The sequence below is a fragment of the Doryrhamphus excisus genome, chromosome 6 (genome assembly GCF_030265055.1).
Source record: "Doryrhamphus excisus isolate RoL2022-K1 chromosome 6, RoL_Dexc_1.0, whole genome shotgun sequence".
Classification (NCBI taxonomy): Eukaryota; Metazoa; Chordata; class Actinopteri; order Syngnathiformes; family Syngnathidae; genus Doryrhamphus; species Doryrhamphus excisus.
In genome coordinates this window covers 17,727,207-17,751,304 of record NC_080471.1, presented here as the reverse complement: position 1 = coordinate 17,751,304, position 24,098 = coordinate 17,727,207, and the positions used below count along the sequence as shown (strand labels likewise).

Sequence of the window (24,098 nt, the reverse complement as noted above, 5' to 3'; positions counted from 1 at the left end):
CGTGATCAGGTGGGGGAATTAGCATGGGTAATTTATCATTTGCCAACCCAAAAATATCACTTAACCTGCGGACTCGTTTGGGATCTTTTAGTGCCGGCCAGCGCTCCTCATCCTTTAGCTCCTCTCTGAGCTCGCCATATTCTCTTCACCTCTTCTGCCAAGACTGCTCCAACTTAAAAACACACAATTGTGATGTGTACAATCTAATTCCATGTATTTATTTATGTATGTATTTTTTTGCCAACTTTGTAAAGTGTATAAATATATATAAATATATGAAGAAGACAGTACTGTATAGATTTTAGCTGCCTGGTAAGGTTCCTAGTATATACTTGGTAGACTAAAAGAAGAAGCGTAGAGCTGTTCAAAAGCCAGTTACTGACATTCTCTCTGTAACTCGGTGCCACTGGCGCTTTTTCTATCCTAAGTTTTGGTTCTGATTGTTTTTTTTTTATTCTTGCCAGTGGGATCCAAAATGTGTTGTTCTTTTTTGTCTGTTTGTTAGTTGGTTCTTTTCTCGTTTCTCTTATTCTTGACAAGACACAGCAAGGTTCTGGCAGCCAGGAGAGTGCAGTGGAACGCAGACTGGAACCCAATGCAGTGATGTGTGTATTAGGTGTGTGTACGTCCACGCTAGTGCTAGTGCTCTCTGTGCGATGCCCCGCCTTCCCTTTCTTTCTCTGATGTCACGTGACTTGGTGTGTGTTCAGGTACAGAAGCTGACAGACCCCCCCCCCCCCCCCCCCCCCCCCCCCCGCATGACCACTTGGCTGCTTCATTACAACGCTTCATTTTAATCCTCCACCACGTATAGATTTCCACTTCCTTCACTGGATTGTTCATTTAGTGTCCCATTCAGACGGTAATGCATACACCTCAAGAGTCTAATTTACCAGTAATCCATGCTCCCTCATTTATCTGGGATTCCGTGTCCATTAGCGCCTCTTATTCTTCACCTTGTTATTTTTCATGCAGTGCTCTGTGGACCAGACATGGATCAAGCACAAAAAAAACACCTTCTCTCTAGGGCCACATGCGTAAAAACTGTGCTTCCAAGAGGTCAGTTTTGAATTTTTTATGACTTAGACACAAAAAATTGTCCAAAAATATAACATTTGTTGGACCAAATTGTACCAGTTAAATGCATTATTTAATGTAAAGCAATTTAAGGCAACCCTTGCCCTCATTTTGCACAAATCTTAGAGCCAAAAAAGGAAGTTAACGCAACAAAAAGTCCTGAAACATTAAATCAGCATTTTTCCAATCCTCTGTTTACCACAGCCCCGGACCGGACCGCAACAGATTAAGTAGGGTTATATTAATAAATTGAATATTTTTGTAGTTCGAGCATAGAAAATGACTGGTTTAGAAAATCTGGTTTATTTAATGCACACAATTCAAGTTATTCAAGTCCACCAGACTATAAGTCACAGGACCAGACAAACTATTAAAAAAGTTATAGTCCAGAAAATATGGTATTTGCTAATAAACTATAAATTCTTGGTCCATTAAAAGTGGTTGCAGCTTATTAACGATATTTCCTATGGGGTCAAGTTATACATGGCCAAAGCTAAATAGCGACCTCAGGATTTAAAAATAGTATCTTGAACTAGTCAAGCATTTACAAGTGATATTGTAAATGGTACCCATGAAATAATATTATTATGTGCATGGATTAGTAATGCAAACTAAGAATTTGAGATTACTGCTTAATATTGAATTGCATCATTTCATCCTCGAAGATGCCTGCCCACGCATGTAAATGTGTTGACACATATTTATCATTTAAAAGTGGTCATGCTTGAGAAACAGAAGAAGAGCAGCCGTCACAGCACAGCCTCCACGAAGTGAAAAAGCAGCCATATTCAAAAGGTCAAGCACAGAAGCTGCTTGTCACCTGGTTTGTAGCAAGAACAGCCTTAAAGATTGCTCCCGCTCTCTCGTGGGATACTTTGTAGTGGAACCCATTATTACCCATCCCTTTATCCCACTCTCAATTTACGACTAAGTGCTCTGATGTGTTGCTCTGTACATATCTGTGTAGTGCTTCTGTTGATGTCCCTGTGTTAGCATAGCATCGGGTTCTTACTGGGAAACCTCCACAGACGTCCTCCGTCTCCTGCTCCGTTCCATTTTCTTAAATTTTCACTTCCGTGCAGGAAAACCTCGACTATAATCAGAGTCCTTTCACAAACGTTACTCTGCTGCTCTAAACCTGCCGGCATGCTGACCTCACCGACGCTTCCTCCGGTGCTGAGGTGGTGGAAATAGGTGAGGGAAGCAGAGCTTTGGAAGAGCCCAGTGAGAAAGCAGAGTGGCGGCTTGCTGTGTGTCCCATCATGGATCAAGGAGGAAAGAGTGAGGGCGTCTGAAGGTCACAACCCAGTAGCACTTTGGTTTGGCGTTCCATGTTTTTTTTCAGCCTCTCCTGTTTTTTGGCCGAGCAGACTGTGATCTTACTGGTTGTTGTCGTTCTCCTCCTCCCATCAGTGTTACAGAGTGTGATGGGCGGATTGAGCCATGGAGCTGAGCTCTGATTTTGTTCCACATTAAAGAATCATTTTTACTACTTTGGACTGCTGGGATTCATTGGCTTTGTTAAAACAGTGGCATCTTCTAATATAGTTGTAAATTGTCCTGATCTAATGGTATTTTTTGGTTACCTGTCTAAACCAGTGATTCTTAACTAAACTTGGGCCTCAAGCGCCACCTATAGGGCCGCAAAAAAACTTGCCCGAAAACTGCGTAGACACCATATATAGGCTAGCTGCTATGCTACTGTATGTTATCCATGAGATGCTCAGTTGCAGTGCAGCTTCCGACCAAATGGTGGCGGTAATGTCTCAGTCAGTTGTTTAACAAGCTCAGAGGAAAAGAAGAAGACATTCAACAACTACAACTAGCAATGGATACGTTTTTGAAACGTAAAAATGAAGACAAAAGTGGTGCCAATGTCAATGGGACGCTCAGTTACAGTGCAGCTTCCGACCAGATGGTGGCGGTAATGTCTCAGTCAAAGTTGTTTAACAAGCTCACAGAAGATCAGAAGAAGACATTCAACAACAACAACAACCAGCAATGGATACGTTTTTGAAACGTAAAAATGAAGACAAAAGCGGTGCCAGTCTCAATGGAGGAAGGTTTTAGCTCGTTAAACTGTGAGTGGATTTGATTTATTATTGAAAACAAATTAATGAAATTAATTAAATCTATACAGTGTTAATATTTAATTGACCCTTGGTCTAAACAACATGTTTGCATGCCAACACAAATAAAAGCCATAGACCAACCTTTTTATGCACTGCATACTTGAAAACTTATAAAAAAAAAACTGTTATATCTGTTGTGCAGTTCACTTAAAAAGAAATCCAAGGTGAAGATCACTTTTCAGCACAACAATGAATACAATTCAACAAAAACATGGTTTTGCCAGCTTAACTTTAAAGGTTTTCATGAAGGTAAACTCCAAAAAATGTTTTGACATTAGCTTTACTGTTAATTTTATTTTGTGCGCACTGATGCTAACTTAAGAAGACCCAGGTTTACGGTCTACCTGCTGTTGTCGCATTCTTATGTTGGTCATCAGCTGAGGACCACCAATAATTGATGGCAGGCCTCTCTTCCCTATAGTAGGTGAAGATATAGTATATATGATATATGAGGCTGAAATATGAGGTTCTCTTCATGTGAGATATTGTAAGACAGACTAAAAAAACACATCGGTCATGGAGAGAAATATTTTTAAAAATAGTTCTTGAGCTCACTGTCGTCGGGAAGAAGGTATAGAGAGCAAATGAGCAGCCAAGTGCAAAGTATGCAGACTTGGAGGCAGACTGCTTTGAGAGGTCGGCTGGAGAACTTTCATGTCCGCCTACTTTGTGACATTGGATGCTGACATCGGATGCACAGGAGGAGCAGGGTGTGGGGAAACCATCAAAGAACAGACTGAGGGGACAAAGAAGGGCAGAATTTGGCTATAGCTAAGGAGGAAGTGGAGGAGTTGGGGGCCAAATAACACAAGGGACGTTGCGAAAGACATAAACATTGGATGTGCATGTCAATCTCATTGTTAAGGAGCTTTAATACGACTTTGGTCACATGTTAAACGTGAGCAAGAGCACATTGATATCCATTCATTTTCTATGCCGCTTATCCTCACTAGAGTCGCAGGGGTATGCTGGAGCCTATACCAGCTGAATTCAGGCGAGAGGCGGGATACACTCTGGACTGGTCTCCAGCCAATCACAGGGCATGCACATTGACATGTCTGTCTTTTAACTCTTAGTCAAAATGGTCCTCCGTGAACATGCAGGGTAATAACACTACCATATGAATAATTACAAACTAATGTCAACACTGATTAAGCGTGTGCTTTGTTAGTGATAACGATGGCCACTCGCAGGCCTTGTTTTTGCATTGGAGGCTAATAGAAAACGTGTTGCTCCGAGCAACACATTAGTCAGCGACATAGTGACCGTAACACTGTGATAGAATTTTCCATTCTGTTTCCAAACAAGATGTCAGATTTGCCCATGTAGCTTAATGAGCTCATGCATTGTTCATACCGCTCATGTGTATCACATTTATACTCACATTGGTACTGCATGTGTGTGTTTCAGGTTCAAACCAGCACACTGCATTTACACTCCAATGCACGTGTCTCTGAAAGTCATTGAAAAAGATTTAGTCTTGTCAGGTTAGTGGGAGCTTCACATGCTTGTTTTGACATCTAAATGTCTTATTTCCTGCCTGGATCCCCCTCGACTCTTCCTAATCTGTTTAGAAGTCATTTTTTAAATTTCATTTTATTTCTAGTGAAAGTGCCCCAATCAAGAAATGTGACTTGCCACAGTCGTATGATCTCAAAGGGAGGAGCCTGAGGTGAGTTGTTTTTCATACTGTTTAGCTATTTTGAATGTAACGTCCAACTAATTGCATTTTAATTACACCCATGCTTGTTATTTATTGTGGCGGGTGCTTGTGTGTAATGATTATGATCATAAACTTTGCTCTATGAGTGATGATTATGTTGGAGGCATTATACTTTTTGAATATTTTATGTCACAATTAAGAGCTCATTTTCGCACAAAAGTCTGACAAAATAAACAAATTCATTCAGTAGCATACAGCGTACTGGTAAACAAGTTTTAGGACGCAATCGGATTTCATCTAAATTAAGCATTTTCAAGCATAAAAATGGCTTGAAAATGAACAAAATACAAATATAAGACATTTAAATGAAAGTGACCATCACCAGATTTGACGGCTGGAACAATAGTGGTGGGCAAAACCGTTCATTTCAGTGAACCGGATCATTCCGGTTCATTCAGTAAAAAGATCCGTTCATTTTGGTCAATTGGTCAGTCCATTCACTCATGTTCACGTTCGTTCCGACTCAACAGCGTAACAACACGTGATAAATAGTGATGTGTCGGTCATGAACGAATGGGTCAAAACAACTAGTTTTTTGTGAACAGAATGAACGAGGTCACCGATAGTGTCGATCAATCTCTTCGTCTCGGTCTTTCAGTCAGCTAACCCCACCCACAGAGCAAGGTGCGACAATAGGATAAGACAGGAAACCACCCAGATAGTCCCGCCCTGAAAAAGGAACGGTGAACTGACTCTCCAGCCAATCACAAAAAAGCATTTGCAACTGAACAAACTGAACTGGTATTTTAGGGGCAGTGATCTTGTTCATTCCGTTCACAAAAAAATAATAATTATTATTATTATTATTATTATTATTATTATTTTGACTCGTTCGTTCAGGACCGACACACCATTATGGAACAACAGCCCTTGATTGCAGGTTTGAATTATCTCACAGCAGGTGTAATAATCCCTGATAAAAACCTCTCATCATTGTAGCTGTAAATCAGGCCAAGCTAAAACTCAACTCTGAACCCTCACTTCCTGTCCACCCGTCACTCAGCTCCCCATAGCACCAGTACACATTTATACAAATACACACGAGCATTATGTTTTAAATGGCATGTTTTCTATTATTAAGTCTAAAACCTAGGTTCCCAAAGTGGGGTACGCGTACCCCAAAGGCTATGCAGATTGCTGTAGGTTGTATGTAAAAACAAATGTAAAAAGGCTTGACAACATTAGCACTGAACACTGAGATTTGCTCTCCAACGCCTCATGTGAATAGCCACAGCCGGTAGTACAGTGCAGAAGAAAGGTGACAGCTTGAAGTTGTTCATTGTTCTATGTGCGTTAGATGAACAAATAAATCATTTTGATGATGATGTTGTGCATTGAATCTTGAAGATTTTTTAAGATGATTGATATTGTGTGCTAAATGAGAGCTGGCCTTCCCATGTGGTGCTATGACTAATTAGTGACTTTTCTCATTGGTTTATTGACTGGGTGCACTGACTAGTTGCATGCAGAAGTACATTTATGCTTTCATGAATAATGTGTCTTCTTCGGGCGTTGCGACCATTTTCTTTGGTGATCCTTGAACACATCATGTGTGATGCCGATTGAGACTAAAGCTTGGGTTATTCTTGACACACCGCACAGAATTGACACTTGCAGAATCAGGCACGGAAACTTTTGCAGGATTTTTAGTCAATGCGTCATGTCCCGACTGTCCATATTTTCCCACAAAATAGGGAGCAGTGTAGGGCGTCTATGGCATCTTCTTCTTCTTCGTCTTTCTCTTTGGGCTTTTCGACCCCTGCTAATCAATCTCCTCCATCTAACCCTGTCTCCTGCATCTGTCTCACTCACACCAACTACCAACCACTTCATCCATAAACCTCTTCTTTGGTCTTCCTCTACGCCTCCTACCTGGCAGCTCTAAACGCAGCATCCTTCTACCAATATATTCACTATCTCTCCTCTGGACATGTCCCAACCATCTCAGTCTGGCCTCTCTGACTTTATCTCTAATATGTAATGTCCCTCTGATGTTCTTCTGATCCTATCCATCCTGGTCACTCCCAATGAGAATCTCAGCATCCTCATCTCTGCTACCTCCAGTTCTGCTATTTTTAATATAATGTCATAATATATTTAATAATATGTAAAAGATGTTTGACCCCTGGTCTACTATATTGGGTATATAGGGTGTGGTATTTCATGTCTAGAGGGTTCTGATAATGTTAAGACTGTATTTAGAAGGTCATGAACAGGTTTTCCATGTTATAACCACAAAAATATTCCACTTTAAGATGGAAATTCATAGGTTTGGAACCAATTAACCGCAATAAATAAGGAATTACTGTTTCTACTTGTCACAGAGGTGTTAATTGATTGTTAATTGTTTTTTTTATTGTAGTTATGAATGCATGATGTAGTGCACATGTATTATATACTTGGGGTTTGAAGTGGTGTAGAACTGCATTGCAACTGAGCTCACACTGAGGCCTTCATGTTGAATTGCTCTCACTCCGTTCCAGGGCTGGCAGAAAATATTGGAGTGTATTTGACTCCAGGCTGTATGTGCCAGATTGGCCAATTAAAGTGTAGAAGTCCAAATGAAGCAGGAAGGAGATAAGAGAGTGAACAGTGGTGCAGCGAGGCAGAGAGAAAGCGCCTCAGAGAGCTGACACACAAAGCAGGGTCTTCTCAGCTGTCTCTTTATGTTCCTTTAAATATCATCCACCCCATGGCTCAAATACAGCCAGCTTCTGCGGACACGACAGCTGGGCCAGGACACAAGGTACGGCTGCTGGAGCCTGGGTTCGAGCGTCAATCCCTCTCTGAACTAAAGCAAACGGCTGCGGGCGAGCCAAAACACTTAGCTACTCAACAGGAGAGCCTCGCTTGCATCACCTCCATCTATTTTTAGAACAGAGCACCCACCCTTTCTCATCTTTGAAGCCATCTTGCTGTTGTCTCAAGTGCAAACTGTTGCACCCTCATTTTCACTGCCCACATCATTAGGTACACGGTATATGATATGATTACTTTGGCATTGAAACACAATTTGTGATAATGCATCATAGCAGACTAGTCTTCTCTGGCAGGTAGCTAGTGTAATTGCTTTCATTGTTGTTCTTTGCCAAGCTTTAAGTCTGGTTGTGATCGGATTATTCGTCAAAATCATCATTGGGTATTCCCCACAGTAAGCCAGAATCTCATGATTTGAGATGCTATTGGCTTTCTTACTCAGATATACCGATATTGTCCAGCACATCTTTATAACGAGATAATGATATTAACATTAACATTAATGGCAATATAGGCTGCAGCTCTTCCCTTAAACTGTCAGGTCTCATCTCGTGTAATGAATGAACACATTATGCTTATTTTACTGTGATATTACTGGATGCATTTCACAAATGCAGTCGTCATTCAATATCGGGTTTATCGTGTTTTCTCAGTAAATGATTAAGAAATGACTGCTATATTGTGGTAGACTACGGTCTATTACCTTACCTTACATTACATTATTTTAACAGTGCAGGAAGTCAGCCATGTCCGACATCACAGAGTCAAAACCCATTTCCTCCAATCATGTGTGGAAGTGGTAAGTTTCGAAGAAATATAAATGAGGCTAATAAGCTAGCGAGCTAACTCGCAAACTAACTGCTGTCTTGTAACTAGTATCTGTCACGAGTCCCTGCAGCATAAGAGTTACAATGTGTTGTAAACAATGAATAATAGGAGTATAAAGATGACTATAGGGGTGTTAGTTCATGTCTATAGGGCTCTGATAATGATTAAAAAATGTATTTCAAAGTCGCGGGGGGTGCTGGAGCCGATCCCAGCTGTCTTCGGGCGAGAGGCGGGGTACACCCTGGACTGGTCGCCATCCAATCACAGGGCACATATAGACAAACAACCATTCACATTCACATGCATACCTATGGACAATTTGGAGCTAATGTAACATGTTCTAATAATTTCAACACGTAAGACTTATATTCTATTTATTTATTCACAAATACGTAACCATGTTGACAGTGATGGCATTATCACCATTATTATTGGAGGAACTGTGTACCATTTGTTTTCTTTCTGGTACCTTTATGGTACAGGTGGTACAGGTGTAGCTAATGTTTTGGCAGATGGGTATATATTGATAGATATTTATTTTTTCAGCTTTTATTGAAAGGCTGCACCATGCAAGTCACAGCAAATACAGATGGCTACATTCACATAGATGAACAGTCACATGTAACAGCAGCAGGTGCCAGAGCACTGCTGTGACTTTAACTGGAACCCAACTCATCTGCCTGCCCTACTCCAGTCATATGAACCCACATGAAGGTATAATTAGAAATATGCCAGTGATATGCACATTGTGTTTAAGAGAAAAGAAGGAGGAAATGAGACTGTCACTTTCAATGATGCAGGCGTTTCCCTGAAGTTATTTTTTTTTGGGGGGGGGGGGGGGGGGGGGATAATGAAACGCTCCAGTCTTGGCATGACAGCATGTCAAGCCAAAAAAAAAAAAAGCAGTGGGACTGCAATGAAAGCAACAGCTTGGTAAAGATAGGCCCTGCAGACTGGCAGCCTTGGACAGATGGGAGGGAGGAAGAGGAGCAAAAAAGTGACGTGACAGAGGTGAGGATGCTGCATGAGGAAAAAAGGAAATGCAAGGAGGAAGGAGTCCAAGGAGAATGAAAAGATAGGTGTGGAATGGGTGTGAGAATCACTGTCACATTTTCTGATGGCCTAATGCAAAGGATGAGCAGGCTGTCATAGAGAAACAAAGTCAGACTGTGCCACAGAGGCTTGCTTGTCTAGTCAAGTCTCAGTGAAGTTGTCATGCTGTGATTTGTCCATGTTAGATTTCGCACAGAAGCATTAAAGCAGCTCACTGTAATAGTTTCAGGAGTATTCTACTTGGATGAATTAATTTGGAAGAAGGAGGGAATTAGATTGTCTGAACGATCACGCTGAGCTGCTCACTGTTCTTTTTCCTCGAATTTAAGTCCTTAAAACACCAGCGGGTGTCTCACATTATAATATGATTTGCATGTAGATGCATCTATACAGATGGTGTCTGGACATTTTCTTCTGCTAAAAGAGGTGGAAGTTATCATATCTCTGCAGGACGTTTTTTTTATCAAGATGTCAATGTAAATTTCAAGCCATCCATCATTTTTTTATATAACCAAGAGTGTATTCATTACTGTCATTGTGGCGTCACACTGCCCTCCAGTGGTTGCTTACTGGAACTGCCTGTTGAATTCAATTAATCTTGTTACTGGAGACACCCATAATTCTAATTTTATAAGATGACGTAAATTGCAGGACGCTCCTTGTATAACAGGCTAGCACCGATGCATTGAGATATTGGTTGAATCCCTAACGAGGGGCACATAATCAAATCTGATACAATCACTCACATATCACATGATATGTAATGTATGGTTATTATTGTGGTTTTACTTTGTAATTGTGTATAGTACCTAGTGGATATTGTTAAGATGGTTCAGGGAGATACTGTATGTTTTTTTTTCCAATTATTCCCAAGTCAGAGTATCTGAAATGCGTTCACATAACCTCTTGTGCACTCATTTAACAAGAGAAGCATTACATTATTGACTATCCACTGCGAGTCACATCTTTTCAGAACTTCCAGTTGAGTTGTGTTCCATTAAATTTAAAAGAACGCCGTGGAGACATTGTTTGCTTCTTATATTTGTGCTTACAGCCCTAGTTGTGTGCGCTGAGGATTTTGTCATCCATCAGTGTTTCTAGTGACGTTTCCATTACTGTGGTCTCACATGGCTGAGCAGGAGGGGACAGTGGTGATGACTGAGAGGCCAGGACTGCCCACCAACAACCTTCATGATCCTCTTATGGTGGACAGTCAACAGAAAGCAAACCTATGCTGTGTCACAAATGATAACAATATGATCCTCGTAATTGAGGACATTATATTGTGCAGTGGGGCTATCAGGTCAGAATGCAGCCATACAATAATGTAAAGCAAGGGAGCCATTTGTGTTTACTGACCTACATACAGACCGATGAGAGGAGAGTAAACGAAATACAGACACAGATTCCCACAGACTGTCTGTGGCTGTTTAGCTGAACCCGGACTGAGCTTGTGTTTTCTTTACTGCCATGTGTCGTCCCTCTATACTGAGGGTGAAAAAATGCACTGGTGTTACATCATGCACTCAAAAGTCAAATAGAGACTTGTACTGTCTGTACACATAAGGGATTCATGTGGATACAATAATATATATATATATATATATATATATATATATATATATATATATATATATATATATATATATATATATATATATATATATATACTGTTAACAGTCTTCCCTTGTTTATTGCAGTGGATACCATAAGTGAAATCCGTGAAGCAGCCAGATTAATTTGGTCACTATTATTATAAATGTTTAAAGGCTGTACATCCCCTCACAACACACTTTATACACATGTCTCAGACAGGCACTAAAAAGTTCTAATTTTGTTTGAATTTAGTCAATTGGACACAATAAGTTTTTAAGTACTTATACCACTATAATATATAATATATAATAATATATAATATACCATATTCACTGCTTGGATTGTGGTTTGTCCTGGTGTGGCCATAGCGTTTTTGTATCCTTGTTAAACATATTCCTCCTGCCGTCATCCTACTCCTTGACCGAAGATTCATTTAGGCGGTTGAGCTTCTTCTTCTTCTGTTGCTCATTGGCGGTTAGCACGCAGCTGACGTGGTAAGGTAGTTTGCTAGGGACGGCAAAGGAGATTGGTTGACAATTGTGTGCAGCCAATCAGGATTCAGAACAGAATGGGGTGGTTCTCCCTTAGCCAATAAGGACTGTTATGGCTCTATATTTGTGTATTGTCTGCTGTGCTGTGGGTTCCCTCCTAATCAGCTGCCAACTTTTGCGATTTTGTCATTAGATCTGGCGACATTCTGGTGACAAACATAGCCACTTTTTGCTGACGTTGTGAGGGAGGTTTTTGGTATTTGGGGACTCAACAGTGAAAGCATCTATTTTGTGCTGCTGACAGACACAGGCCGGCAGGAAGCAGTCAATTTTGGGCGCCACCTATTGTATATACTAGGTATCTTAGATGACCTGTCTTTTCAGACCTTTTTTTCTAGTAAAAAACAAACAAACTTATATTTGTGTCAATATAGTACTATGACTCAACCCAACAATATAAAATGTCATAGCCACAACGGATTTAGTGTGAGTATGAATAATGGGCAAAAATAAAAACAAATGCACCTCCCCTTTAATGTGTAACATGTTGTGCTCCTCGGATGTTAAATATTGCAATTCAAGTAAAGAAATCACCAGATTGAGTGTGCTCATGAACATAAGCGGCGAAGAAAGACAGACATATGAGAGTATGCGGCTGCATGAATATTTCAGCGTGGGGGATGAATATTTCACTCTTTCAATGAGAAGTGAAAAAAGATGCGAGGATTGCGTTACACTTAGAGCCCTACATGAATAATGACTCGCTGAGATGAGAGGAAGGACATGTTCACGTTCAGAGACACAGGTGGAGGAGGTGTGGACACGAGGGTGTCGTCAAAGTGGAGGGGGGGCGGGATAGTACAGTATACAAAGTTGATGACAGAGCTAAGGCTGTGACCTACAAGAAGGTGCAGCTTAGTGATTAAAATACAAAATCTCATGTTTGAAACCATCGCTCCATGTGGACCTGCCTTTTATGGTTATGAGACAACATCCAATAATGTTTGGACGGCCTCACAGGACTGCTTACACAACGCTGACACTGGGAAGTGACTCGTGTGTTTAGCACGACATAAATATTTTGCATCTCTAAATCCAACATGCACTTTTACATGGCCGCACAGAGGTGCACCACTCGGTACATAAAACAGATACGAAACATGATGACATATATATGCTAGAGATGTGCTAATCATATTTTTCATTAATGTAATGATAAAATGCAAGTACACCACATCAAAAGCAAGTTTAATTGAAGTATTATGAGTATAATATAAGTATTTAACATTGTAATTGGATTGTCAAGGGTTTTTCAATAAAATAAATTAAATAATGTAATGTAAAACAATACCTCCCCAAAGTGCATTGATTAGTGGTTAGCCTTCTTTTACCAGGAATGACATACACCGACTTCAACAGGTGGGTGGCAATTTAATAATACTGTACTCACACACACACATATCCACACACACTCTATTCGAGTCCTGCTCTGATTGACAGAGGACCGAGATGAAACTTTTCATTTTCACAGTTAATGAGAATTTTTAAATTAGCAGCAGAGTTAAAGATAAGATAAATGTATCTGGTGGGCCACCGGCCTGCAGATCATCTCAGTCTGTTATGCCTCTTCCTTGGACTCCATCTCCTCCTCATACTCATAGTCCATGTGAGCTCTGTCATACTCCAGCTCCTCTCCTTCGTACTCAAATCCCTCTCCCTCACAGATCAGCTCTTCCGTCTCATACTCAAACGCTTCTTCGTCATACTCCAACTCACCGCCATCGTATTCTGCCATTGGAGCGCTAATGTCTTCCTCGTCCTTGAGGTCCACCTCGCTTGGTGGTCGGTTGGAGCTGCTGTTCTTCAAGATGCCGTGAATGACGGGCTCCTCTCCTGCCAAAGCTGACTCCTCTGCCTCTTGCTCCTCAGCCTTCCGTTGCCTCTCCTTCCTGGCCTCACGCTCCTCCAAGAACTCTGCAGCACCTTCCCCAACTACTGTCACCTCCTCGCCCACTTTAGGAGGCTCCTTGACAGGATTGTGGTCATAGGAGAAGAGGCGAAGGGATCTGAGGCGCTTCAAGCTGGGGAACTCGGTTATCTTGTTGCGGTCCAGGTCCAGGATTTCCAAGCTTTCCATGCTTAGGAGGACTTTTGGGAAGGTCTGGAAGCGATTCCCATAGAGCCACAGCCCCCTCAGAGTCTCCATGCGGGTCAGGTCAGGAGGCAGGGTCTTGAGCCGGTTGTCGCCCATTTGCAGAGACCTGAGGTTGGGGAGTTCATACAGCTCTCTGGGGAACCACTGGAAGTAGTTGCTCTCCATCCACAAGCAGCGCAGGCTCTGCAGGTTCTTCAGCTCAGGCGGGAGCGTCATGAGGCGGTTGCTGCCCAGGTAGAGGCGGGTGAGGTGGGCCAGCTGGCAGATGGCGAGAGGAACATCCTCCATCTTGTTGAAGTCCAGGGCAAGGATCCGCAGGCCTTGCAGCTGGGCGATGCTTTCAGGAAGTGTGCGAAGGCTGTTTCCACAAACGTAGAGCTTCTCTACGTGCGTCAGGCCATAAACCCGTGCAGGTAAACGCTTAAATCTACGGTAGCTGAGGTCCAACACTGGATCCCCACTCTCCAACAACTCCTCCACACCGAGCGGAAGCTCCTCTTCAACTTCCTCATCTTGGTTCTTCTTATTCTTTTGCATAATCTCCTCTTCCTCTTCGTCTCCCTCGCCCTTCCCGGAGGAGTTTCCCATGCTGTGGCCCCCTGACTCCTTGACTTGAGTCAGAGCAGAGTCATGTGATGTGATGACAAACTAACTTAGACTCTTGTTTTGAGCTTGCAGCTGCAAAACACATCATGCCTCAGGCCTATAACTGTCGCCATCCTGCAGCCATTTAGCACAATGTAGAATAGTGCAAATAGTAGTAGTAGTAGTAATAATAGTAATAGTAATAGTAGTAGTAACAGTAATGCTGGTAGTCCACTGTATAGAGCTCAACTTTGCGTTGAGTTTTTGCAGTTCTTACCCTTCTCTCTTCTCTTTGCATTCCTCTGTGGTTAAGGTTAAGGTCCCATGATCCACATGCTCCATTAAGGCAGGTACAAAACTGGCCCTTTAGCCTGTTAAATTGTCCCTCATTTCCATCTTCCTGCTCTTCTCTGGATGATGAGCCCTACGTGTGCTCTGCTGGATGACTTGGCCTGCAGCAAAAAAAAAAAAAAAAAAAAGCACGTAAAGGAAGTTAATGCAGTTGCCATTAGAAAGAGGCCCAGGTCCTTTCAAAGGTCTGATCCACGATGGAAGAACTAATACACATTTTAGAAACAGTACAAAGCGTACTGACTCTGTAGTTCCGATGTTGTCTGGGTGTCGCCATCAGTGAGGAGGTTTACATTCAAACTGCTGCCTCCCCCCTCCCCCCTCCCTCCTCCCTGTGTAACTGGAACATGTGGCATCACATCACATGGTCAAGTGTGAGTGGATACAGTATGTGTGTGGATGTACTAGAGCGTCTTCTCTTTCCAAAAACTTGGTCCTCTTTTCCCTCCCTCACCTTTTAACAATACTAATAATCATTTCTTATTACTGTTATTTTACAAAAGACAGGCTCTTTGATATAGATCTGGGATCCCATCAGATTGTACAGGTGTACCTAATTAAGTGGCCAATTAATGTATCGAATCATTGACCACAAAGAGATTTACATCCCTACTTATTATAGATAAAAACTTTTTTTCTATCTGTGATTAATTGTGTGTTATCAACTCAGGACAAAACATGATTAATCATGATTAAATATTTTAATCAATTTACATATATTATGGGTTGACATATATATATGCTCATGCAGCAGTATATTACATAGAGTAGTAATAGTTGGGTAAAAAAAAAAAGACCTCCAAAGATGCCTTGTGCTTTTTTTCCACAGGTTTTTTATTGACCAGTTAAAAACCGTGTTTGACTTTCAGCTGAGACACAAAGCAGACACACAAATACAATGCAGTGCAAAAGTTTGTGGGACATCATCAAATTTATGAATCATGACCATATATAATCATTTTCACTATGTTCATTTGAATACAATCAGAAAACATTATGTGACGTCCATTTATTCTTTACGTTTTTATTGTCAGATATGTTACACAATTAAAGAAAAACTACAATACATGAAATAGACAACTGCATGCTGTCATCTTTATAAAACCTAAATTGAATGAAGTCCTTGCTAAGAGCTCTTGTGCAGTGTTATGATGTCACAATGGCTCTTATGTAAAAGCCCATAAAAGCTATAGTGACAGACTGAGACCTTTGTGCAATGTGATATGTTTCAGAGTACTGTGAAAATGAGTTAGGACTTAAAATAAAAAGCATTTCAAACCTGCTGGGGTCATTGGGCCTGTCTTTAGATGCAAACAAGGAGAAGGGGGTTGACAGGCCTCATGGCTGCTTGAGGATAATCCTGGCTGATATGCTGCAGACCAAAAGGCTGATCTGCACATTTCTGCACTACTTTGAAACGACCCTGAAATGACACAGTGGACATTTGACTGGAGACAGACAGGAGAGGTGGAGAGGCTGGTGATTGCGACTGATGAGGCAAATGAATGACCCAGACTGTAATGCGATGACACAATAGTGGAACATGTTGTATCTTATGCTATTTCCAAAATATATACATCTAATATATTAAGGGTAGTTCTACTTTTTCAATGATTAATGAGAGAAAGCTACCATGTTGTTCTTTAGGGTCACGTGAGGACAAGTTGTCTACTTGAGCTGCTCGTTTGCACTTCCTGCTGGTACAAGACGGTATTGCAATCTCTATTTTTAAGTCGTAGCTCTTTATTTAACATAAATCCTAAAAGGCACAATCCGATCTTATTCTTATGTACACATAAAGAAATGACTGAAGTTACACCCTCACAATGATGCCTTTACAAAAACAATGGTGTTTATCTTGATATTGTTGGAAAAGTATTAATTTCACAATATATTAAATATGTGAGCAGTGTAGCGCTGCACTGCATCAATGGTTTTTAAGCGAAAGGGGACCTATTATGCTCATTATTCGGCCCTTTGAATTGAGTTGTGGTACACACAATAAACCGCACAGAAAACTTTCTAGATCTTCCAGAATCTTCACCTATTTCAGTTGTATCTCCTTAGGATTTCCAAAACGGTCTGTTTTAATTTATTCCACCCACGACCCGCCTCTGAGCATGCCCACTCCGCTGTGATTGGTCATACTCCCAAGTACTTTAGTTTGTACAAGTACCAAAAAAACTCTCTGAAACTTCTTTCAAGGCTCCCTTCCAAATGTGCAAACCTCATTATCTGAAACTTTGGCATCGTTTGCTCTGACCGCATTTACGATTGGTCAGAAAAGTGGAAAAAGCATACCATAATAGGTGCCCTTTAATCCATTAAGAAGAGCTTTCAGATGCATTTCTAGTCATTTTGTCACAGACGACTGATCACCAACCTGCATATCCAATTCTGCATGAATTATTTGTGTGCCTGTTGGACTATTCTTTGTCCTTCTTCACTTATGTTACAAACTAGTGCACACAGCAACAAGTCAAGCAAGCTCCTTGTTGCTTCTTTTTCTTGGAATATTTGGCTTTTTAGAGTATTGACTTGAGCTGTTAAGTGTAAGGACAATGAGGATGAGTGCCGGTGGCCAGCTGACGGAGATGGGGAACAGGGTTTACACCTGGGAGGAGATCCAGAGACACTGCAGCAGAAATGATCAGTGGTTGGTCATTGATCGAAAGGTTTACAACATCACACAGTGGGCCAGGCGGCACCCTGGAGGTTTTCAGGTCATCCACCATTATGCTGGAGAGGATGCCACGGTACACATGCTTTGTTCATATCTTGATTTCCGATTAACAATCTTCTAATTGTTTACGCCCCCCGTCTCCAGGATGCATTCACTGCTTTTCATTCCGATAAGAAGTTTGTGCAACGCTTTCTGAAGCCACTGCTGGTTGGAGAGCTGGTGGAGACAGAGCCCAGTCAGGACAGACAGAAAAATGTAAGAATAATCTTTGACTTTTAGAATTATTACAACACAACAAACACATACAAATCTGCTGCATTATTCATTAGCACTTTTTTGGTGACACTAGCTTACCTGTTGACCTATTTTTCCCTGTGCTGTTCTAATATAGAAGAGGAACGACACAAACACCAAATCAGTCATTTATCAATGCCCTATGCCCTATTTCCACTGCATGGTACTCTTCTTTTCCTTTCCAAGCTGCCGCGGTACACTCCACAGTCTCTACTTTGATGTGGCTTCCCTCTCTTTCTACTCTTGAATAAAATAAACCTCTTAGCATGTCTGAAATGTAAATACAGTAGACCTTTGTTCTCCTTCATTACTGTTGTTAACATGTCTCCTTCCCACTGATGCCTTCAGGCCCACTGGTACCTTGCAGTGGAAAATGGGCATAGCAAGTACAGGAAAAGTAGATCAACAGAAGTGCTCATTTATTGTTGCTGGTTACTGTTCACTTGTTGCCAGGCAGAATTAATGCTTTGACAGTACGGGAACAGAAAGATAAACTGATGTTAAGCAGCGGTAACTTCGGAATAATGCATCTGTACAGTATTCTGTGCTCCATTCTCTTAGGCTACAGTCATAAAGGACTTCCAGGCTTTACGTGCTCAAGCAGAGTACCAAGGTCTGTTTCAAGCCCAGCCCGTCTTCTTCCTAGCCCACCTGGTTCACATCCTACTGCTGGAGATCCTGGCCTGGATGCTGGTGTGGTTCTGGGGCACCCGTTGGCCCCTAACACTGTTCTGTGCTGTCTTATTGGCAATTGCACAGGTGAGAGGAGGAATGTGATCTTACTGATTAATGTATATTCATGTGAAAACATTAGCACGCACCATGGTGCATCACTGCACACAAAAGGGTGAATGTATGTCAAAACATGCACCCATACTGTGTTGGCCGTGCTATTATTTTTCTGACAGATACATCACATGTTCTTATGTGTCCGAATTTTAGACCACTTAAGTTTGATTGAAATTTAATTTTTTTTCACATGACTTTTTTTATGCAACACTTAATTTTGTCTTTATTATTTCCACTTCAAGTCCCAAGCAGGGTGGTTGCAGCATGATTTTGGTCACCTGTCTGTATTCAAAAAGTCCACATGGAATCATATCGCCCACAAGTTTCTCATTGGACACTTAAAGGTAACACATCTGTTCTTACAAATCCAATGAAGTGAAATCAAATACTTTTTTTTTTTTTTGCATTAGGGAGCTTCTGCAAACTGGTGGAATCATCGACATTTCCAGCATCATGCTAAACCCAACGTCTTTAGCAAGGACCCTGATGTCAACATGCTGCGCATCTTTGTTGTTGGAGCCACCCAGCCTGTGGAGGCATGCTCAACGTACAGATCATGTATAGAAAAACACCTTAACATACAGTCAGTATACAGTAATGCACCTTCCCATACTGCCTATATACAGTAACACTCCTTAACACACAATCCTTATACAGTAGTGCACTTTAACATAATGTCCATATACAGTAGGGGTGTTCACACGATGAATCAGGAGGGGACACACAATGGGCCTCAATCCCAATCAAAGTAATGGGCACCCCTGGTAAGCAGTAATACATTAACATGCAGGCTTAATACCGAAACACAACTTAACATGAACTCCAAATAGAGCACCGCACCTTTATCATTTACCATCCTAACTGAACACTTTTGTCTTCCACAGTATGGCACCAAAAAGATCAAACGTATGCCCTACAACCATCAGCATCAGTACTTTTTTCTGGGTATGCTTTTGTATTCTTTCCAATAACTATCATAGTCAAGAATGAACCCATGACAAGTTTTTGTGTTTTTTAGTTGGACCGCCACTGTTAATTCCAGTTTATTTCCACATTCAAATAATACATGGTATGATATCTCGACGTGACTGGGTGGTAAGATACTCATTCTCATTCATTTCTCTTATATTTTCTAGAGTCATTAGGATCTTTTACTTACCTCATGAGAATATTAGCACATTGATGAGTTAATTAGCTCATTGGTGTAGTAATTTTCACATTATTAAATTACATTAGCACCTTATTTCACTTTCACAAGCAAGGTCATTAGCATTTGTTGGTTACTTATTTGGCCCATTAGCACGGTAGTTAGTTGGCTCATTAGCATGTTTTGTTTATTGCCTCGTGAGAACAATAGCTTATTAGCAGCTTATTTATGTAATTAGTTGTGGTTAGTTGCCATGTTTGTTAGTTAGCCCACCCACGTGTTGTATCTGTGTCCTGATTGGTTAAGGGAGAACCTACACATATCCTGATTGGATAAGGGACTGTAGATCATTGTCAGCTCTTCTGTGCCTTCCTACGCTGTTCAGAATGCATTGGAATTTACATGAATGTTTGTTCACTACCTTTCTGACTCTGAAATGATGAGTGTCTGCAAGTTTGATCCCCAACAACACCCACAATGTTGACGAAAGGTTGTGCATCATCAAGGTGCGGCTGTGGGGCGCCATTATGGAAAGGGGGAAGGAAGGAGGAGGAAAATACATCGAAATAGATACATAGAAATGTGACGAAAGGAGCAATATGTTTTAACAAGGATACAATGGTCACCCTAGCTAATTACCATGTTATATAACACATAAGAACCTAATTTACAATGTTAGCAAATTAGCATACAAGTTCACTTTTTAGAATGTGAATTATCAGTTAGCTAAACAATGTCAACTAGCTAGCTAGCAATGATTTTGGCTCTCTAGAACTGTAATTAGCAAGTTAGCATTTTATTTAGCATTTTGGAACGGTAGTTAACTTCTTAGCACACTATAGTAGTTACTGATTTCCAAACATACACCTATGCCTTAAATCGGAAAAACCGAACATTCAGTCTTATGTTAACCATGTTGTCTGTTTTTAGACAGGACAAACCAGCAGTATGTAGCAAAGTCTGTGGTTAATTCTATCTGATAAAGCATGACTTGAATCTGATACCTCATTCACTACTCTACCAAATATTAAAAGTTAGAGCAGATTTTAACACGGACAATAATGCCTTCGGTCCCCATTGCTTTAACATTGAGTCAAGACAAAAGCTGTGATCGACTCACAAACCTTGGCAAGTAACATTGCTAAACTACAATAATACTGCATTGTCCTGTATTGCTTTAAATGCATAATATAATATTTCATAATGGGTATATGTAATAAGTGTCAATGAGCCTTGTAACCATCACATTAAGCAGCTTTCCTTTTTGTTCAGGATATGGCCTGGTCAGTGTCTTACTACCTTCGCTACTTCAGCTGTTATGTTCCCCTTTATGGTCTTCTGGGCTCAATAGTGCTCATCATCTTTGTCAGGTAAGTGATTTAGTCACTCAATGAGGGTCACGCTTTTTAAAAGGACTTGTTTTATGGCCAGTTAATGTACTGTAGCCACTGGGTGCCATGACTTTAAATCATCAATAGTATTGAAGCCTGAAGCTCTCCTAAAGGAAGCTTTAATTACATTAAGAAAACTATTTGGTAGCTAGCAAAAGCAACATACTGTGCTGACAAGGCCTTACATGACAGCTCTTCAAATGTCATTATTCATCTTAAACACTTAGATTCTGCGCTTGGGCATCTCTGTGTGGAATTTGCATGTTCTTCCCGTGCATCCGTGGATTTTCTCCGGGTACTCCGGTTTCCTCCCACATTCCAAAACCATGTTAGGTTAATTGGCGACTCCAAATTGTCTGTGGTATGAATGGGAGTGTGAATGGTTGTTTGTCTATATGTGCCCTGTGATTGGCTGGCGACCAGTCCGGGGTGTACACCGCCTCTTGCCCGAAGACAGCTGGGATAGGCTCCAGCATACCTGAGGCCCAAATTTTGGAACAGTAATAACAGCCAGGGTCCTGTATTACCAAATTTACCTGCAGAGGCCACTACTGCTCACCTAATTTGTAGTGTGAACTAGGCCGTTTATTTGCCTAGAGTAGGTTCATTCATTCATTCATGTAAAATAAAATGCACTAAAATCTGCATTGTAGGACAGAGTAAAATACTTGATCTGTGTTTCTGTGTTTGACAGGTTTCTGGAGAGCCACTGGTTTGTGTGGGTGACTCAGATGAATCACCTGCCAATGGATATCGACCATGAGAAGCATCAGGACTGGCTCACCATGCAGGTACCTGCTGAGAAATCAACCTCACCTCCACTTGCAGCATCATGCTCATCATCTTTCTTATGGGATGTAGCTACAAGCCACCTGCAACATTGAGAAGTCCTTCTTCAATGACTGGTTCAGTGGACATCTCAACTTCCAGATTGAACACCAGTGAGTCATACAAGGTATATATTCATTTAAAGGATTGAATGAAGTGTCTTTTCTGTGTTGCAAGTCTTTTCCCAACAATGCCGCGTCACAACTTCCACCGGGTGGCGCCGCTGGTGCATGCTCTCTGTAAAAAACACAAGATTCCTTACCAAGTGAAGTCCCTGAGGCAAGGCCTGGCTGATGTCATCAAGTAAGTCTGATACTAATTCCCACGTGCATTTTCTAAATAATAATTAATGATAGAAACAACTTTTTTCCAGGTCATTGAAAACATCGGGGGAACTCTGGCTTGATGCGTATCTTTATAAATGATTGTGTTCTTGCATTTAAGGATATGTGATTGATTTGCTCTTTGTAAATTATTATTACTGTTCTGGTCAAATCACATTTTTTTTGCTGCCCATACCAACAAAGATAGCTAACAAGTTGCACATGCTTAGCAGTACTCCTCTTGTCCTACTCCATGGAACAACAATTGAATGTGACAATTTTGCCACTATAGTAATCAACAATCAATATAATATTGCAGCCCACTAATGTATTTTGAATGAATATAATGGGCTCTGTTCTTCATCCTGAGCTTTTCATATACTTGTTCTGCTGTTTTTTGCAGCTTATGTGACTGATTCAAGTTGGAGACAAAAACAACATAATGCCACTTATTGTTTGTAAATAATAATAATATAAATAATATAACAATGTGGTTTGAAAATTATTTTAAATACTGTTTATAGTGTTAAATGTGTGCCATTATTGTTAGTCTCTTAAATGCATTTTGTCTACCTTTAGTTATACTATTTATTCAGTGAAAAACATGAAGACTACTATTTGGTATCACACATTTACCAACTTTTAATCAGGTCATTTTGCATCATATGTACAGTCCATTTAATTCCATCATCTAAAATGCCAGAACAATGTAGTTTTGGGAAAATGTACTTTGATATTTTGGTTCCCTAAATACAACACAACAATGATAACAACCACAATTTCACGAGATTTTACACTCCATTCAGAATTGTTGTACATTTCTCTGTGATTATGGACTTGAAATTGGGTCACACCTGTCAACGCTTGGTTTACCGCTTTATTCATTTCCTGTAAATTTCCCGTATTTTAACTTTCACAAAAAACAAAAAGGGTAATTGTGGCAACCCTGACCCTTCCTGTCCACTCCGCAACACTTGAACAACATCGACGTAATACATCTTTAGTCAATACTAAGTCAGATTGTCAAAAGGGACGATAATAATAAGAAGGATGATAATATTTCTGTTAGCAGTGTTTCATGTATTCCCACTGTAAACACTAATATTCAAATCATTGGCTACATCGCAGAAAATGTCAAACATCCTGGCACAAATTATGCAACAAGCTCCTATTTGCTTAACAGCTGCAATATTACTTCTCAGACATGTTGAATTGTGCAAGTGTAAACGTGATGTACTGCTATGTAAATTGTTTGCATGTTCAAAGTAAACTGTACCATTAGCGATATGGACAAAAAAAAGCATCAACATGGACCACAATGCCTCTACAATCACATACTGTACTGCACATGCATGTCCCACACACACACACACACACACACACATAAAACTGTACATAAGACATTTGTTTGTCCACACACATTGAAACATTAGCGACAACAAATTAGTTTGAATACATCCACTTTTGAGAGATAGAAAATAAATATACAATTAAAATGTGTACAACATGTGAATATGCTTTGTTATGTATGTCCTAATGCAGCAGATTGATTATGAAATTGTAAGGGAGGACGTTGTGAAGCTTCAGTCTGTGCTGCCTGAGTCAATACGCTCCTGTCTGCGTTTCATGATCTCCTGAAGCTCAGAGTCCCCATTCGTCTTCTGCAAAAATGCCACAATACAGTTAAGTAATGGTGCAAAATACTGTCAGCCACAAAATCATTCTGTATCTTAGAGCTACTGTCGTTAGGATTTTGCTCCACAAGAGGAAACAGCAAATTACTGTACCATTACTGTGTAATTACTCTGAAATTAAAAACATCTTGTTTCAGCATAGCACTCACTACCTCACTAATGATCAAAACATTATTTTGAAAAATATATTTTTAGGAAACA

The 24,098-nt window shown here is 40.6% G+C and overlaps 3 protein-coding genes across 7 annotated transcripts in view; 1 reads left to right on the top strand and 2 right to left on the bottom strand.

The window, feature by feature from the left end:
- The first annotated feature begins 736 nt into the window (after positions 1-736).
- fads2 (fatty acid desaturase 2) lies at positions 737-24,086 on the top strand. Of its 2 annotated transcripts, XM_058075955.1 has the most exons (15): positions 737-3,158; positions 4,620-4,696; positions 4,816-4,881; positions 17,278-17,504; positions 17,576-17,686; positions 18,287-18,484; positions 18,757-18,858; positions 18,925-19,050; positions 19,399-19,459; positions 19,533-19,609; positions 20,934-21,031; positions 21,747-21,843; positions 21,914-21,993; positions 22,058-22,183; positions 22,254-24,086. In XM_058075955.1, exons 4-15 carry the CDS (start codon positions 17,310-17,312, stop codon positions 22,303-22,305), a joined length of 1,323 nt encoding a protein of 440 aa, XP_057931938.1. In that variant the 5' UTR covers positions 737-3,158; positions 4,620-4,696; positions 4,816-4,881; positions 17,278-17,309; the 3' UTR covers positions 22,306-24,086. The 2 variants fall into 2 exon arrangements, with proteins under 2 accessions (XP_057931938.1, XP_057931937.1); XM_058075954.1 differs by lacking the exon at positions 17,278-17,504.
- On the bottom strand, positions 12,964-15,012 carry LOC131131331 (leucine-rich repeat-containing protein 10B). The gene has a single exon (XM_058075953.1). The coding sequence runs from the start codon at positions 14,398-14,400 to the stop codon at positions 13,276-13,278; it is 1,125 nt and encodes a 374-aa protein (XP_057931936.1). The 5' UTR covers positions 14,401-15,012; the 3' UTR covers positions 12,964-13,275.
- The window catches only part of eps8l2 (EPS8 like 2), a 20,484-nt gene continuing 19,200 nt past the window's right edge, over positions 22,815-24,098 (bottom strand). For 3 of the 4 annotated variants that reach the window (XM_058075948.1, XM_058075949.1, XM_058075951.1), the window contains one exon: positions 22,815-23,864. In XM_058075948.1, coding sequence (XP_057931931.1) covers positions 23,787-23,864 — 78 coding nt within the window. In that variant the 3' untranslated portion in view covers positions 22,815-23,786. The remainder of the gene's footprint in view (positions 23,865-24,098) is intronic. The other variant, XM_058075947.1, reaches the window with a different exon arrangement.